At 35.3% G+C, this 16,932-nt stretch overlaps 2 protein-coding genes across 2 annotated transcripts; both read right to left on the bottom strand.

Moving 5' to 3' along the window:
- Positions 1 to 1,665: 1,665 nt before the first annotated feature.
- LOC110259074 (olfactory receptor 140-like) lies at positions 1,666 to 5,303 on the bottom strand. Its single transcript, XM_021082368.1, has 2 exons — positions 5,285 to 5,303; positions 1,666 to 2,609 (listed from the first exon to the last, which is right to left on the bottom strand). Exons 1-2 carry the CDS (start codon positions 5,301 to 5,303, stop codon positions 1,666 to 1,668), a joined length of 963 nt encoding a protein of 320 aa, XP_020938027.1.
- Positions 5,304 to 9,805: 4,502 nt separating this feature from the next.
- Positions 9,806 to 16,643, bottom strand: LOC100523488 (olfactory receptor 140-like). The gene is made up of 2 exons (XM_003124206.4): positions 16,535 to 16,643; positions 9,806 to 10,749 (listed from the first exon to the last, which is right to left on the bottom strand). Exons 1-2 carry the CDS (start codon positions 16,641 to 16,643, stop codon positions 9,806 to 9,808), a joined length of 1,053 nt encoding a protein of 350 aa, XP_003124254.4.
- Positions 16,644 to 16,932: the final 289 nt, after the last annotated feature.

Here is a 16,932-nt window from a genome sequence, read left to right on the forward strand (position 1 = left end):
GTTGTGCTTTTTTTTTTTTTGTCAATACCGGCACCACTTGTTGAAGAGACTCTCTTTTCTCTGTTGTATATTTTTGCCTCCCTGGAGACATCCAAGCACAACTTAGTAAACATGTTCTCCCCAGTACAGTTCTGGGGCATTAATGTATGGTCAATTTATGGAAGAAATAGTTCAGGTTGAACACGGATTTGGATTTTCTGAGAAGTAAAATGAGTTGGAATGCTGTAGTCAGAGAGGCTTGGATTAACAAGATGTAATAATGTAGAATCACCTGTTATTCTCCACATATTTAGAGGCACATTGCTAGTGTGTCCTACTTCCTGAAGGTTCACCTTAGCCATTTTGATTTTTTGAAGTTCTATGTTAGTGCATATTTTCACTTATGAGAATGAAATCTGAAGGGGAGTTTTTACCTTTACCAAAAAAAAAAGTTACCATACTAGTGTTGATCTTTTTAAAAAGTGAAGTGGCATCACTTGAACTTTCAAAGAGAGGAAAATATAGTGATGAAATACACTGCTACATGTGAGACAATCCTACAGTATATGGATGGTATCTCCACGATGTTCAGTGCATTAATTATTAAGATTGCAGATAATGTTGTTGTCTGTAGACTTATACCAGAGATAATCATATTTCATTAGAAAGAAAGTAGGTTGAGTTTTAAAGACTTGGGTTGGAAGCTGTAGCTGAAACTTTGAAAAGAAACTGCCTTCCAGTGTAACATTTCCTAGCACACTTTATGGAGGAAGCATGCATGATGTAAGAGGCAAGTAACTTAGTGAAACTCTTTTGGATTTAATTTGCTTTTCTGTAAAGTGGGGATGCTAATAATGGAAACACCAGTTCTTACATGGGTAAATCAATGAAGTGAATACACTAAAGAGTCAATAAAGCATTAATTTATGGTAAATGTATGTATCAGAATTACAGAACCATAGCTTTGGAACCTAATCATATGGCTATTCATTCAAATTTGATAAAAGATACTTAACTTTGTTTCAAATGACTCAAGTCATGTTATGGAAAATGAAAACATTTCTTTTATATTCAACGCTGTTGGCCATAGGATTTTAAGAAAATAGAGCAAATTCAGAGTAATTTCAGATTTTCCCTGTACCAAGTAAAGAAATAGATTGTGAATTAATCTTTTCCCCTTTTATAAGTGACTCTCTCCTTGCTTTCGGCAAATTCATGTTACAAAACAAAAACAATAGCAAAAACAAAAAACCCTGCTGTAATTCCTTCTTGCAACTGTCCCTTTTCTATGCATCTACTAAGAATTTCTATCCCTTATTTGCTTTAATACAGGTTTAACCAAAATGGAAGACACTCTGAGACCAAGGTGGAGAAGCCAATTTCATCCAAGTAGCACAATTTAGTAAAACAGTATAAGAATCCGGGGTAAAACATACTCCATATTCATAAAACTAGGGTTATATAGTTGTTTTTCCATTGTCTATTCTGAAGTTATGAACATGAATATTGAAGCCTTGCTAAGAATATTAAAGGTTATCAAGATGACTAATAAATGCCTAGCCACTATTAAATAATCAACAAATATTAGTCTTGCCTTTCTTCTGTCAATAATCTGCAAGAATTCTTAGTTTTCTTTCACAATTTACAACAGATATCCACCTCCCTATGTACATAAATTATTACTTTCTAGGCATCATGTACAACCCAAGTTACTCTCCTCTTCAGTAAACCCTTCATGGCATTCTTCACCTCTGTGTTTCTCACTGTATAAATGATAGGATTTAACATGGGAGTGAGGGTTCCATAGAACAAAGTCACCAACTTGTCCACAGGATAGGTGGCCACAGGACGTACGTAGACGAATATACCAGGGACAAAACAGAGTACCACTACTGTAAAGTGGGATAGACAGGTAGAGAGGGCTTTGCGTCTTCCTTCAGAGCCATGGGATTTCAGGGAGCTCAGAATGACCATGTAGGAGATGAGGAGCATGAAAAAAATGAGCAAGCACATGCCCCCAGTGTTAGCTGATATCACTATTCCACGCCAGTAGGTGTCAGTGCAGGCAAGTTCAAACAGTGAGAAGAAGTCACACATGAAGTGGTCAATGACATTGGGACCACAGAAGGGCAAGTCAATCACAAAGAGAATCTGTACAGTAGCATGGATTATCCCCCCAACCCAGGCCACCACCACTAGGAGCTGGCAGAGTCCATGGCGCATGATGGTTGTGTAGTGCAGAGGCTTGCAGATGGCCACGTAGCGGTCATAAGCCATGGCAATGAGGACAATGATCTCTGATGCTGCAAGGAAATGTTCTAAATAGAGTTGAGTCATGCAGCCACCCCAGGAGATGGTTGTCTTCTGGTAGAGGAGGTCAATGGTAATCTTGGGGGTAGCAACAGACGTGAAGGAGGCATCTATGAAGGACAAGTGAGTGAGAAAGAAGTACATGGGGGCCGAAAGTGTGGGGCTGAGGGAGATGGTAATGACAATGGACAGATTGGCCATCAAGGTAAATAGGAAAGTGAACAAAAAGACCATGAAGAGTATTTTTTGCAAATGTGGATTCTGTGTGAATCCCAAGAGAACGAATTCAGTCACATTGTTGGGAGACATGTGGAGATCCACTTACGAAGGAACACCTTCCTGGGTCCTGAAATATCTACAAAAATAAAAAATAACAGGTCTTAATCAGGAAAGTATTATGGTCTCACTTTCTTAAAACTAGAATTGTCATTTTCAGTGAAGAGCATGTTCTTGGCAGACCTGCCCCAGTTCTTGTTTCTATTCTTCCTTTCTTTCTCCACAATTTACATCTCTTCAGACCTAGCACCTGTCACCTGTTAAATATCCATGGTGCAACACTGGATGCATAAACAGTATGCTATTTAAACAAGATCAGGTTTCTCCTCCTGCTTCCAACTCCAAGTGACTTTGTAAGTCAGTTCAGTGTTTCATGCTACTGAGCCCTCCTCTGTGGCTGACAACTTTTACACATTGCAATTCTCAGATGTATCTTATAAATGGAGAGTTGGCCCACAGATTTAAGAATTATTCCCTCTTCACTGATAATTCACATTTGAACTCTCAGCTGTAAATGTACAGAGAAATACACCATCAGTGACTATCTATCACAAGCAGAGTGTAACAAAAAATACATACATACATACATATATATATATATATATATATGTATATGTATATATATATATATATATGTATAATTGGTGACACCCTCTCCCTGGTACACATCCGAGCACATAAGTTATTTGAATGTGCTTCCTCACATGCAGTAGTGCCAGGCATGGTGTCTGCAGTGTCTGAAACCTCTTAGGTGATGAGTAGATGCTTAGTGAGTTGCCATTCTCCATGGGTAAGAATAAGACTGCTTCCCCAGATCAGAAACCTGGGGGGAGTTCTAGTGTTCTTGTTCTCCTGCTCTGTTTATCATTTCTCTCTACAATGTGAGAAACACAAATGGACACTGAAAGGAAGCTGCCCTCCAGTTTAATAGTTTCTGCCACATTTTATGTGGTGTAATTTTAAATTACCACTGGGAAAAACTATGTTAATGGTTCATTTTACTTTAGACAATTGGTGGGCTTGTTAATTGATATTTTTATTCTTTAAAATTATGTTCTACATACAATTTAAAATGGTCTTATTCAGTCCAAGTACAGCTTCTGTTGATTGGATAAAAATAAATATTCTTGCATTAGTATTTATTACAAGATATATCAAGCCATAGAAACTCTCTTTTTTTTTTTCCAAAAAATAAGGGTTTAAAAATAAGTTTAAATTTATTTACAGTTTAAATAAGTTTTATTTTAAAAACTTTTTATAGTTTTAAAAAATAAGTTCTAAAAATCAAAATTAAATGTGGAGAAGAAAAGAAATAGTCTGCTCGGTAAGACGGAAAGATAATGCACTACACATATATACACAGACCAATACAAACAGATATAAAATTTATTACTTTTTATAAATACCTACCAAAGTTCACAGATTCAACAAATATCTACTGGATACTTCCTATGTATATGAATGTGTTCACACAAAGTCCTGAAAGGTCTGCCTGTTAAATGCCCTTAATGCCTGAAATTCATTAACAAACAGCAGCGAGAACCCACTCATGATATATTTTTTCTTCTTACTCCTTTATGGTTCTATTAAGTGCATTCTCATGCCTTCTCCCATCTTCCCATACTGACCATCTTCCATCATTCCTGGTTCCAAGATACTGAGTTACTAATAGAATGAGAAATTTGGGGACATAAATTTCCTAAGGAAAGTGAAGAGAATAAATGAATATAATAAAATGGATTCTACAAAAACAAACAAACAAACAAACAAACAAACAAACAAACACGTCTTTTCTTTCAAAGTTAAATGGCTAAAGAACTTTATTTTTTAATTATCCATAATGCAAATTCCATACATATGTGGAGATAAAGTGCAGCAGCTCCATTGCATTCCCTTATTCTAAGTTGGGCTCCCCTAACAGATCAGAGAAATATAGTGTGTACATAAATTGAGTGTTAGACCTAATTAACAAAAGTGCTTTAAAAATAACTATGAAAAAATAGAAATCAGTTTTTTCTCCCCTTTGGCACCACAATACTCTTTCTAGGAATAAACCCTAAGGGAAATTTTTTCAATTTAATGCTTTTTATTTTTACATTATAGATTGGTTTACAGTGTTCGGTCAATTTTCTACTGTACAGTAAATGACCAAGTTACACACACACACACACACACACACACACACATACTTATATACATTGTTTTTCTCACATTATCCTACATTATGTTCCATAATAAGTGACTAGATATATTTATATTTTTAAAGGAGAAAAACTATTATTTACTTACATGTTCAACACAATTACTGAGCTGTGAAATATTTAGAAATGGCATTGAATGTTCAACCTCAGAAAAATGGATAATTGAAAGAGTGTGTCTCTGATGTATAGCTTTCACAAGATGTTTTTAAAAATGAGGCAGTATCATAGGAGTATTCTTAACTTATATAAATTGAAGAAAATGTTTGATGAAAATTAGAATTGTATAATTATTCTAATTTAATTCTAACTATATTTGTTATTATTTTACATATTTTAAAGATTTATCAATAAGAAGAAAAAGAGCCCACACTATTTTTACTTCTACATTGGTAGTATTGTACTTGAGTCTATCTTTCATGGCATTTTGTATGCAGATTGGCATAGATGAAAGGAAATTGTGATTTGTAAGATCTGAAGGTCTATGATCAAATGATTTCCTGGAAAAAAAAAAATCTTACCTTTTAACTTCTCCACCATAACTCCAGGCTCAGGGCCTCAAGCAGCTGTTAGTTTACCAAGGAAAAAGTAGAATTGTAAGATTTAAAAACCTCAACTAGCTAAGCTATCAGTGTCTTTGTTGATTTATAAAGGTACCTATGGTAAACCTTAAAAGTACTGCAACATATTCTGTTTTCAAGTGAATTCTATGAAGTTTCTTAGCTGTGGCTAATTGGACCTCAGGGGCATTTCCGTACCATTAGCAGACCTTGGCCACATCCTAATTAATTATGTCATGTAAGTTAACTGAATAGCCGAGCTGAACTTTTCTTGCATTCATCATTACTTTTGAACCTCTCCCTGAGTCTACATGAAGACAAAGTACTATGACAAGACAAAAAAAAAAAAAAGTTGATTCTCACTTAAATATTTATGAATTTAAGTTTTGATAACATATGAGCTGATTCTGGACTCTCAATATTTAGTATTGTGCAAATTAAACATTTAGGAATGTAAAAATCTTATTTTTAATTGTATTATATTAATTTTAAGTTACTAGAATTTATGCAAATCATACTTTTTAAATGTTATTTTCGGATGAACATTAGGTGATAATCATGAATCCTATTATAATACAGCATTTAACACAAGGTAAAATTTACAGCGCCTCTTCAAAGGAGTTCTTTCCCATGACAATTCTGGAGTTAGATTACCATGATAATGATGAACATAATTCTATTCTTCAGTTATAGTTAGAGATGGTGAGTGGAATTTATTTCAATCATTTAATTGTAATTGTATAATATCCAAATGGAATAGAAAAAGTAGGCAATAATATTCAAATTTACCACAAGAAAATATAAGACCGGCAGTAAGAATGCCATGTATATATACCAAGAGGAAATAAGAAGCTAGGGCACTAAATCCTGGGCCAACCCTCTTATATGTTTTTTAAATTTTTATTGGATGGTAGGTGATTTACAATGTTGTGTTTGTTTCAGGTGTAAAACAAAGTGAATCAACCATGCATACACATATACCTTTACTATTTTTCAGATTCTTTCTCCATATAGGCCATCACATAATATTGAATAGATTTCCCCATTCTATATTGTAGTCCTCGTAACCAATCGATTCCCTATATAGCAGTGCGTACATGCCAATACCAAACACCCAGTCCATCCCTCCCCACATTTTCCATTTAGTAACTATAAGTTTGGTTTTGAAATCTTTGAGTCTGTTTCTGTTTTTTGAATCAATTCTCTTGTATCATTCTTAGCCCATAAAATCGATCTCATGATATTTGCCTTTCTCTAAGTTACTTCACTAGTATGAGAATCTCTAGGTCCATCCGTGTTGTAGCAAATGGCATTATTATTATTTGTTATGTCCAAGTAACATTCCATTGTATATATATACACCACACCGTCTCTATCCAGTCCTCTGCTGCTGGGCATTTTGGTGGCTGCTGTGTTTGGGCTACTGTAAGTAGTGCTACAGTGACCAGTGGGATGCATATATCATTTCCAGTTATGCTTTTCTCTGGGTAGGCATGGGATTGCTAGATTGTATAGCAGTTTTATATTTAGTTTTTTAAAGTTCCACACTTCTCTCTGTAGTGGTTATACCAACTCACATTCTCACAATCAGTGAAGGAGGTTTCTCTTTTCTCCCAACCCACACCACTTCCCATTTATTATTTGTAGACTTTCTGGTGATGGTCATTATGACTGATGTGATGTGATATCTCACTGCAGTTTTGATATGCCTTTCTCTAACAATTTGTGATGTTGAGCATGTTTTATGTGTATTTTGGCCATTTGTCTGTCTTTGGAGAAATGTCTATTGAGATCTTCTGACCATTTCTTTGATTGGGATGGTTGGGGTTTTTTTTAATGTAAATCTGTATGAGATATTTGTATATTTTGGAGATTAATTCCTTGTCAGTCACTTCCTTTGCAAAGATTTATGGCCAGATTTATGGTATCTGGCCTTGTGTTGAATCGCTATTAATATACATTTCATTGGGCTTCCTATTGTGGCTCAGCTGTTTAAGGACCTGATGTTGTCTCTGTGATGATGTGGGTTCAATCCCTCACCACACTTAGTGGGTTAAGTTTTCACAGCTGAAGCGTAGGTTGCAGCTGCAGCTTGGATTCAGTCCCTGGCCTGGGAACTTCCACATGCCATTGGTGCAGCCATAAAAGTTTTAAAAAAATTAAAAAAGAAAAATGGTATGAGTCTAGACTTAATTTTCATTCCCTATTAGGAGAAGAAAATTTTCTTCAAGTGCTGCCTGCCATTAATAAGACATTGTGTGGCTTTCTGTGCCCTTAAATAATCTGTAGTTGTTTTTTTTTTGAAATCTTGTGTTTTGGGTTCAATGAGTAAGTATTTTTTCAGAGTGACATGATTTTTTTGTGTTTTCAAATGTTTTTGATATTTTTAACACACTTATCAAATATCAAAATTTAAGTAAAATTCTTTTAGCCTCCAGCTATTTCTGGGACACTTCAAAGGAGCCCCAATTCCTCTCAGAGAAGAACATCAAGCTAATTAGGCTTGCTAAATTATTTGAGAAACATTGCCAAGTGACTGCAGATGGACTGTCGTTTACAGTGTATAGATCAAGGTGCTTATTATAGATATTCCAAAAGGAATAAGGGATTCCTAAAATTGGAATATCTTGATATAATGTGATCAATCATAATCCTTGTTATTATCTTTAAATGTTGAATATCACAGAAATATCCAAGTTTCTTGCCAATTAATTTATAATCAAATGTTTAACATGCCTCTTTAAGTTTTGTTCTTATGGGCCATCTTTATTTTACATTAGTCCTTTCATACAATGAAGATCTTCAAAATCTTCATAAAAGGAACTTTTTGACAAATTGCACCACTTGTTAGAGACACTCTTTTCTCCATTGTATCTTCTTGCCTCCTTGGCGGTAGCTATGCACAACCTAGTAAGCACATTCTCCCCAGCACCATTCTCTGGAGTTAGGGTATGGTCAAATTATGGAAGAAATAGCTCAGGTTGACCATTGACTTGGAGAAAGTGATTTTATGAGAGGTAGCATGATTGGAGTGTTGTAGTCAGAGAGATTTGGATTAACACAGAGTGATGTAATAATGTAGAATCACCTGGTAATCTCCACATATTTAGAGGCACATTGCTAGTATGTCCTACTTTCTGAAGGTTCACCTTAGCCATTTTGATTTTTTGAAGTTCTATGTTAGTGCATTTTTCACTTATGAGAATGAAATCTGAAGGGGAGTTTTTACCTTTACCAAAAAAAAAAGTTACCATACTAGTGTTGATCTTTTTAAAAAGTGAAGTGGCATCACTTGAACTTTCAAAGAGAGGAAAATATAGTGATGAAATACACTGCTACATGTGAGACAATCCTACAGTATATGGATGGTATCTCCACGATGTTCAGTGCATTAATTATTAAGATTGCAGATAATGTTGTTGTCTGTAGACTTATACCAGAGATAATCATATTTCATTAGAAAGAAAGTAGGTTGAGTTTTAAAGACTTGGGTTGGAAGCTGTAGCTGAAACTTTGAAAAGAAACTGCCTTCCAGTGTAACATTTCCTAGCACACTTTATGGAGGAAGCATGCATGATGTAAGAGGCAAGTAACTTAGTGAAACTCTTTTGGATTTAATTTGCTTTTCTGTAAAGTGGGGATGCTAATAATGGAAACACCAGTTCTTACATGGGTAAATCAATGAAGTGAATACACTAAAGAGTCAATAAAGCATTAATTTATGGTAAATGTATGTATCAGAATTACAGAACCATAGCTTTGGAACCTAATCATATGGCTATTCATTCAAATTTGATAAAAGATACTTAACTTTGTTTCAAATGACTCAAGTCATGTTATGGAAAATGAAAACATTTCTTTTATATTCAACGCTGTTGGCCATAGGATTTTAAGAAAATAGAGCAAATTCAGAGTAATTTCAGATTTTCCCTGTACCAAGTAAAGAAATAGATTGTGAATTAATCTTTTCCCCTTTTATAAGTGACTCTCTCCTTGCTTTCGGCAAATTCATGTTACAAAACAAAAACAATAGCAAAAACAAAAAACCCTGCTGTAATTCCTTCTTGCAACTGTCCCTTTTCTATGCATCTACTAAGAATTTCTATCCCTTATTTGCTTTAATACAGGTTTAACCAAAATGGAAGACACTCTGAGACCAAGGTGGAGAAGCCAATTTCATCCAAGTAGCACAATTTAGTAAAACAGTATAAGAATCCGGGGTAAAACATACTCCATATTCATAAAACTAGGGTTATATAGTTGTTTTTCTGTTGTCTATTCTGAAGTTATGAACATGAATATTGAAGCCTTGCTAAGAATATTGAAGGTTATCAAGACGACTAATAAATGCCTAGCCACTATTAAATAATCAACAAATATTAGTTCTTGCCTTTCTTCTGTCAATAATCTGCAAGAATTCTTAGTTTTCTTTCACAATTTACAACAGATATCCACCTCCCTATGTACATAAATTATTACTTTCTAGGCATCATGTACAACCCAAGTTACTCTCCTCTTCAGTAAACCCTTCATGGCATTCTTCACCTCTGTGTTTCTCACTGTATAAATGATAGGATTTAACATGGGAGTGAGGGTTCCATAGAACAAAGTCACCAACTTGTCCACCGGATAGGTGGCCACAGGACGTACAAAGGTGAATATACAAGGGACAAAAAAGAGTACCACTACCATAAAATGGGAGCCACAGGTGGAGAGGGCTTTGCGTCTTCCTTCAGAGCCATGGGATTTCAGGGAGCTCAGAATGACCATGTAGGAGATGAGGAGCATGAAAAAAATGAGCAAGCACATGCCCCCAGTGTTAGCTGATATCACTATTCCACGCCAGTAGGTGTCAGTGCAGGCAAGTTCAAACAGTGAGAAGAAGTCACACATGAAGTGGTCAATGACATTGGGACCACAGAAGGGCAAGTCAATCACAAAGAGAATCTGTACAGTAGCATGGATTATCCCCCCAACCCAGGCCACCACCACTAGGAGCTGGCAGAGTCCATGGCGCATGATGGTTGTGTAGTGCAGAGGCTTGCAGATGGCCACGTAGCGGTCATAAGCCATGGCAATGAGGACAATGATCTCTGATGCTGCAAGGAAATGTTCTAAATAGAGTTGAGTCATGCAGCCACCCCAGGAGATTGTTGTCCTCTGGTAGAGGAGGTCAATGGTAATCTTGGGGGTAGCAACAGACGTGAAGGAGGCATCTATGAAGGACAAGTGAGTGAGAAAGAAGTACATGGGGGCCGAAAGTGTGGGGCTGAGGGAGATGGTAATGACAATGAACAGATTGGCCAGCAAGGTAACTAGGAAAATGAACAAAAAGACCATGAAGAGTATTTTTTGCAAATGTGGATTCTGTGTGAATCCCAAGAGAACGAACTCAGTCACATTGTTGGGAGACATGTGGAGATCCACTTACGAAGGAACACCTTCCTGGGTCCTGAAATATCTACAAAAATAAAAAATAACAGGTCTTAATCAGGAAAGTATTATGGTCTCACTTTCTTAAAACTAGAATTGTCATGTTCAGCGAAGAGCATGTTCTTGGCAGACCTGCCCCAGTTCTTGTTTCAATTCTTCCTTTCTTTCTCCACAATTTACATCTCTTCAGACCTAGCACCTGTCACCTGTTAAATATCCATGGTGCAACACTGGATGCATAAACAGTATGCTATTTAAACAAGATCAGGTTTGTCCTCCTGCTTCCAACTGCAAGTGACTTTGTAAGTCAGTTCAGTGTTTCATGCTACTGAGCCCTCCTCTGTGGCTGACAACTTTTACACATTGCAATTCTCAGATGTATCTTATAAATGGAGAGTTGGCCCACAGATTTAAAAATTATTCCCTCTTCACTGATAATTCACATTTGAACTCTCAGCTGTAAATGTACAGAGAAATACACCATCAGTGACTATCTATCACAAGCAGAGTGTAACCAAAAAAAAAAAATATATATATGTATATATATATATATATATGTATAATTGGTGACACCCTCTCCCTGGTACACATCCGAGCACATAAGTTATTTGAATGTGCTTCCTCACATGCAGTAGTGCCAGGCATGGTGTCTGCAGTGTCTGAAACCTCTTAGGTGATGAGTAGATGCTTAGTGAGTTGCCATTCTCCATGGGTAAGAATAAGACTGCTTCCCCAGATCAGAAACCTGGGGGGAGTTCTAGTGTTCTTGTTCTCCTGCTCTGTTTATCATTTCTCTCTACAATGTGAGAAACACAAATGGACACTGAAAGGAAGCTGCCCTCCAGTTTAATAGTTTCTGCCACATTTTATGTGGTATAATTTTAAATTACCACTGGGAAAAACTATGTTAATGGTTCATTTTACTTTAGACAATTAGTGGGCTTGTTAATTGATATTTTTATTCTTTAAAATTATGTTCTACATACAATTTAAAATGGTCTTATTCAGTCCAAGTACAGCTTCTGTTGATTGGATAAAAATAAATATTCTTGCATTAGTATTTATTACAAGATATACCAAGCAGAAGAAACTCTCTTTTTTTTCCAAAAAATAAGGGTTTAAACATAAGTTTAAATTTATTTACAGTTTAAATAAGTTTTATTTTAAAAACTTTTTATAGTTTTAAAAAATAAGTTCTAAAAATCAAAATTAAATGTGGAGAAGAAAAGAAATAGTCTGCTCGGTAAGACGGAAAGATAATGCACTATACATATATACACAGACCAATACAAACAGATATAAAATTTATTACTTTTTATAAATACCTACCAAAGTTCACAGATTCAACAAATATTTACTGGATACTTCCTATGTATATGAATGTGTTCACACAAAGTCCTGAAGGGTCTGCCTGTTAAATGCCCTTAATGCCTGAAATTCATTAACAAACAGCAGCGAGAAGCCACTCATGATATATTTTTTCTTCTTACTCCTTTATGGTTCTATTAAGTGCATTCTCATGCCTTCTCCCATCTTCCCATACTGACCATCTTCCATCATTCCTGGTTCCAAGATACTGAGTTACTAATAGAATGAGAAATTTGGGGACATAAATTTCCTAAGGAAAGTGAAGAGAATAAATGAATATAATAAAATGGATTCTACAAAAACAAACAAACAAACAAACAAACACGTCTTTTCTTTCAAAGATAAATGACTAAAGAACTTTATTTTTTAATTATCCATAATGCAAATTCCATACATATGTGGAGACAAAGTGCAGCAGCTCCACTGCATTCCCTTATTCTAAGTTGGGCTCCCCTAACAGATCAGAGAAATATAGTGTGTACATAAATTAAGTGTTAGACCTAATTAACAAAAGTGCTTTAAAAATAACTATGAAGAAATAGAAATTAGTTTTTTTCTCCCCTTTGGCACCACAATACTCTTTCTAGGAATAAACCCTAAGGGAAATTTTTTCAATTCAATGCTTTTTATTTTTACATTATAGATTGGTTTACAGTGTTCGGTCAATTTTCTACTGTACAGTAAATGACCAAGTTACACACACACACACACACACACACACACACACACACACACATACTTATATACATTGTTTTTCTCACATTATCCTACATTATGTTCCATAATAAGTGACTAGATATATTTATATTTTTAAAGGAGAAAAACTATTATTTACTTACATGTTCAACGCAATTACTGAGCTGTGAAATATTTAGAAATGGCATTGAATGTTCAACCTCAGAAAAATGGATAATTGAAAGAGTGTGTCTCTGATGTACAGCTTTCACAAGACGTTTTTAAAAATTAGGCAGTATCATAGGAGTATTCTTAACTTATATAAATTGAAGAAAATGTTTGATGAAAATTAGAATTGTATAATTATTCTAATTTAATTCTAACTATATTTGTTATTATTTTACATATTTTAAATATTTATCAATAAGAAAAAAAGAGCCCACACTATTTTTACTTCTACATTGGTAGTATTGTACTTGAGTCTATCTTTCATGGCATTTTGTATGCAGATTGGCATAGATGAAAGGAAATTATGATTTGTAAGATCTGAAGGTCTATGATCAAATGATTTCCTGGAAAAAAAAAAATCTTACCTTTTAACTTCTCCACCATAACTCCAGGCTCAGGGCCTCAAGCAGCTGTTAGTTTACCAAGGAAAAAGTAGAATTGTAAGATTTAAAAACCTCAACTAGCTAAGCTATCAGTGTCTTTGTTGATTTATAAAGGTACCTATGGTAAACCTTAAAAGTACTGCAACATATTCTGTTTTCAAGTGAATTCTATGAAGTTTCTTAGCTGTGGCTAATTGGACCTCAGGGGTATTTCCGTACCATTAGCAGACCTTGGCCACAACCTAATTAATTGTGTCATGTAAGTTAACTGAATAGCCGAGCTGAACTTTTCTTGCATTCATCATTAATTTTGACCCTCTCCCTGAGTCTACATGAAGACAAAGTACTATGACAAGACAAAAAAAAAAAAAAATATTTTTTAAATATTTATGAATTTAAGTTTTGATAACATATGAGCTGATTCTGGACTCTCAATATTTAGTATTGTGCAAATTAAACATTTAGGAATGTAAAAATCTTATTTTTAATTGTATTATATTAATTTTAAGTTACTAGAATTTATGCAAATCATACTTTTTAAATGTTATTTTCGGATGAACATTAGGTGATAATCATGAATCCTATTATAATACAGCATTTAACACAAGGTAAAATTTACAGCGCCTCTTCAAAGGAGTTCTTTCCCATGACAATTCTGGAGTTAGATTACCATGATAATGATGAACATAATTCTATTCTTCAGTTATAGTTAGAGATGGTGAGTGGAATTTATTTCAATCATTTAATTGTAATTGTATAATATCCAAATGGAATAGAAAAAGTAGGCAATAATATTCAAATTTACCACAAGAAAATATAAGACCGGCAGTAAGAATGCCATGTATATATACCAAGAGGAAATAAGAAGCTAGGGCACTAAATCCTGGGCCAACCCTCTTATATGTTTTTTAAATTTTTATTGGATGGTAGGTGATTTACAATGTTGTGTTTGTTTCAGGTGTAAAACAAAGTGAATCAACCATGCATACACATATACCTTTACTATTTTTCAGATTCTTTCTCCATATAGGCCATCACATAATATTGAATAGATTTCCCCATTCTATATTGTAGTCCTCGTAACCAATCGATTCCCTATATAGCAGTGCGTACATGCCAATACCAAACACCCAGTCCATCCCTCCCCACATTTTCCATTTAGTAACTATAAGTTTGGTTTTGAAATCTTTGAGTCTGTTTCTGTTTTTTGAATCAATTCTCTTGTATCATTCTTAGCCCATAAAATCGATCTCATGATATTTGCCTTTCTCTAAGTTACTTCACTAGTATGAGAATCTCTAGGTCCATCCGTGTTGTAGCAAATGGCATTATTATTATTTGTTATGTCCAAGTAACATTCCATTGTATATATATACACCACACCGTCTCTATCCAGTCCTCTGCTGCTGGGCATTTTGGTGGCTGCTGTGTTTGGGCTACTGTAAGTAGTGCTACAGTGACCAGTGGGATGCATATATCATTTCCAGTTATGCTTTTCTCTGGGTAGGCATGGGATTGCTAGATTGTATAGCAGTTTTATATTTAGTTTTTTAAGGTTCCACCCTTCTCTCTGTAGTGGTTATACCAACTTACATTCTCACAATCAGTGAAGGAGGTTTCTCTTTTCTCCCAACCCACACCACTTCCCATTTATTATTTTTAGACTTTCTGATGATGGTCATTATGACTGATGTGATGTGATATCTCATTGCAGTTTTTTTGTTTTTGTTTTTGGTCTTTTTGTTGTTGTTGTTGTTGTTGCTATTTCTTGGGCCGCTCCCGAGGCATATGGAGGTTCCCAGGCTAGGGGTTGAATCGCAGCTGTAGCCTCCAGCCTATGCCAGAGCCACAGCAACGCGGGATCCGAGCCGCATCTGCAACCTACACCACAGCTCACTGCAACGCCGGATGGTTAACCCATTGAGCAAGGGCAAGGACCGAACCCGCAACCTCGTAGTTCCTAGTCGGATTCGTTAACCACTGCGCCACGACGGGAACTCCATCATTGCAGTTTTGATACGCCTTTCTCTAACAATTTGTGATGTTGAGCATGTTTTATGTGTATTTTGGCCATTTGTCTGTCTTTGGCGAAATGTCTATTGAGATCTTCTGACCATTTCTTTGATTGGGATGGTTGGGTTTTTTTTAATGTAAAGCTGTATGAGATATTTGTATATTTTGGAGGTTAATTCCTTGTCAGTCACTTCCTTTGCAAAGATTTATGGCCAGATTTATGGTATCTGGCCTTGTGTTGAATCGCTATTTATGGTATCTGGCCTTGTGTTGAATCTCATTGGACTTCCTATTGTGGCTCAGCTGTTTAAGGACCTGATGTTGTCTCTGTGATGATGTGGGTTCAATCCCTCACCTCATTTAGTGGGTGAAGTTTCCACAGCTGAAGCGTAGGTTGCAGCTGCAGCTTGGATTCAGTCCCTGGCCTGGGAACTTCCACATGCCATTGGTGCAGCCATAAAAGTTTTAAAAAAATTAAAAAAGAAAAATGGTATGAGTCTAGACTTACTTTTCATTCCCTATTAGGAGAAGAAAGTTTTCTTCAAGTGCTGCCTGCCATTAATAAGACATTGTGTGGCTTTCTGTGCCCTTAAATAATCTGTAGTTGTTTTTTTTTTTTTGAAATCTTGTGTTTTGGGTTCAATGAGTAAGTATTTTTTCAGAGTGACATATGATTTTTTTGTTTTTTCAAATGTTTTTGATATTTTTAACACACTTATCAAATATCAAAATTTAAGTAAAATTCTTTTAGCCTCCAGCTATTTCTGGGACACTTCAAAGGAGCCCCAATTCCTCTCAGAGAAGAACATCAAGCTAATTAGGCTTGCTAAATTATTTGAGAAACATTGCCAAGTGACTGCAGATGGACTGTCGTTTACAGTGTATAGATCAAGGTGCTTATTATAGATATTCCAAAAGGAATAAGGGATTCCTAAAATTGGAATATCTTGATATAATGTAATCAATCATAATCCTTGTTATTATCTTTAAATGTTGTATATCACAGAAATATCCAAGTTTCTTGCCAATTAATTTATAATCAAATGTTTAACATGCCTCTTTAAGTTTTGTTCTTATGGGCCATCTTTATTTTACATTAGTCCTTTCATACAATGAAGATCTTCAAAATCTTCATAAAAGGAACTTTTTGACAAATTGCACCACTTGTTAGAGACACTCTTTTCTCCATTGTATCTTCTTGCCTCCTTGGCGGTAGCCATGCACAACCTAGTAAGCACATTCTCCCCAGCACCATTCTCTGGAGTTAGGGTATGGTCAAATTATGGAAGAAATAGCTCAGGTTGACCATTGACTTGGAGAAAGTGATTTTATGAGAGGTAGCATGATGGGAGTGTTGTAGTCAGAGAGACTTGGATTAACAACGAGTGATGTAATAATGTAGAATCACCTGGTAATCTCCATATGCATGAAAGAGCTTTGCAGGTATCCCCCCTTTTCTAAAGGTTCAACTTAACCACTCCCATATTAGGAAGTCCTATATTAGTATAT

Source organism: Sus scrofa, unplaced genomic scaffold (genome assembly GCF_000003025.6).
Source record: "Sus scrofa isolate TJ Tabasco breed Duroc unplaced genomic scaffold, Sscrofa11.1 Contig74, whole genome shotgun sequence".
NCBI classification, from domain to species: Eukaryota; Metazoa; Chordata; class Mammalia; order Artiodactyla; family Suidae; genus Sus; species Sus scrofa.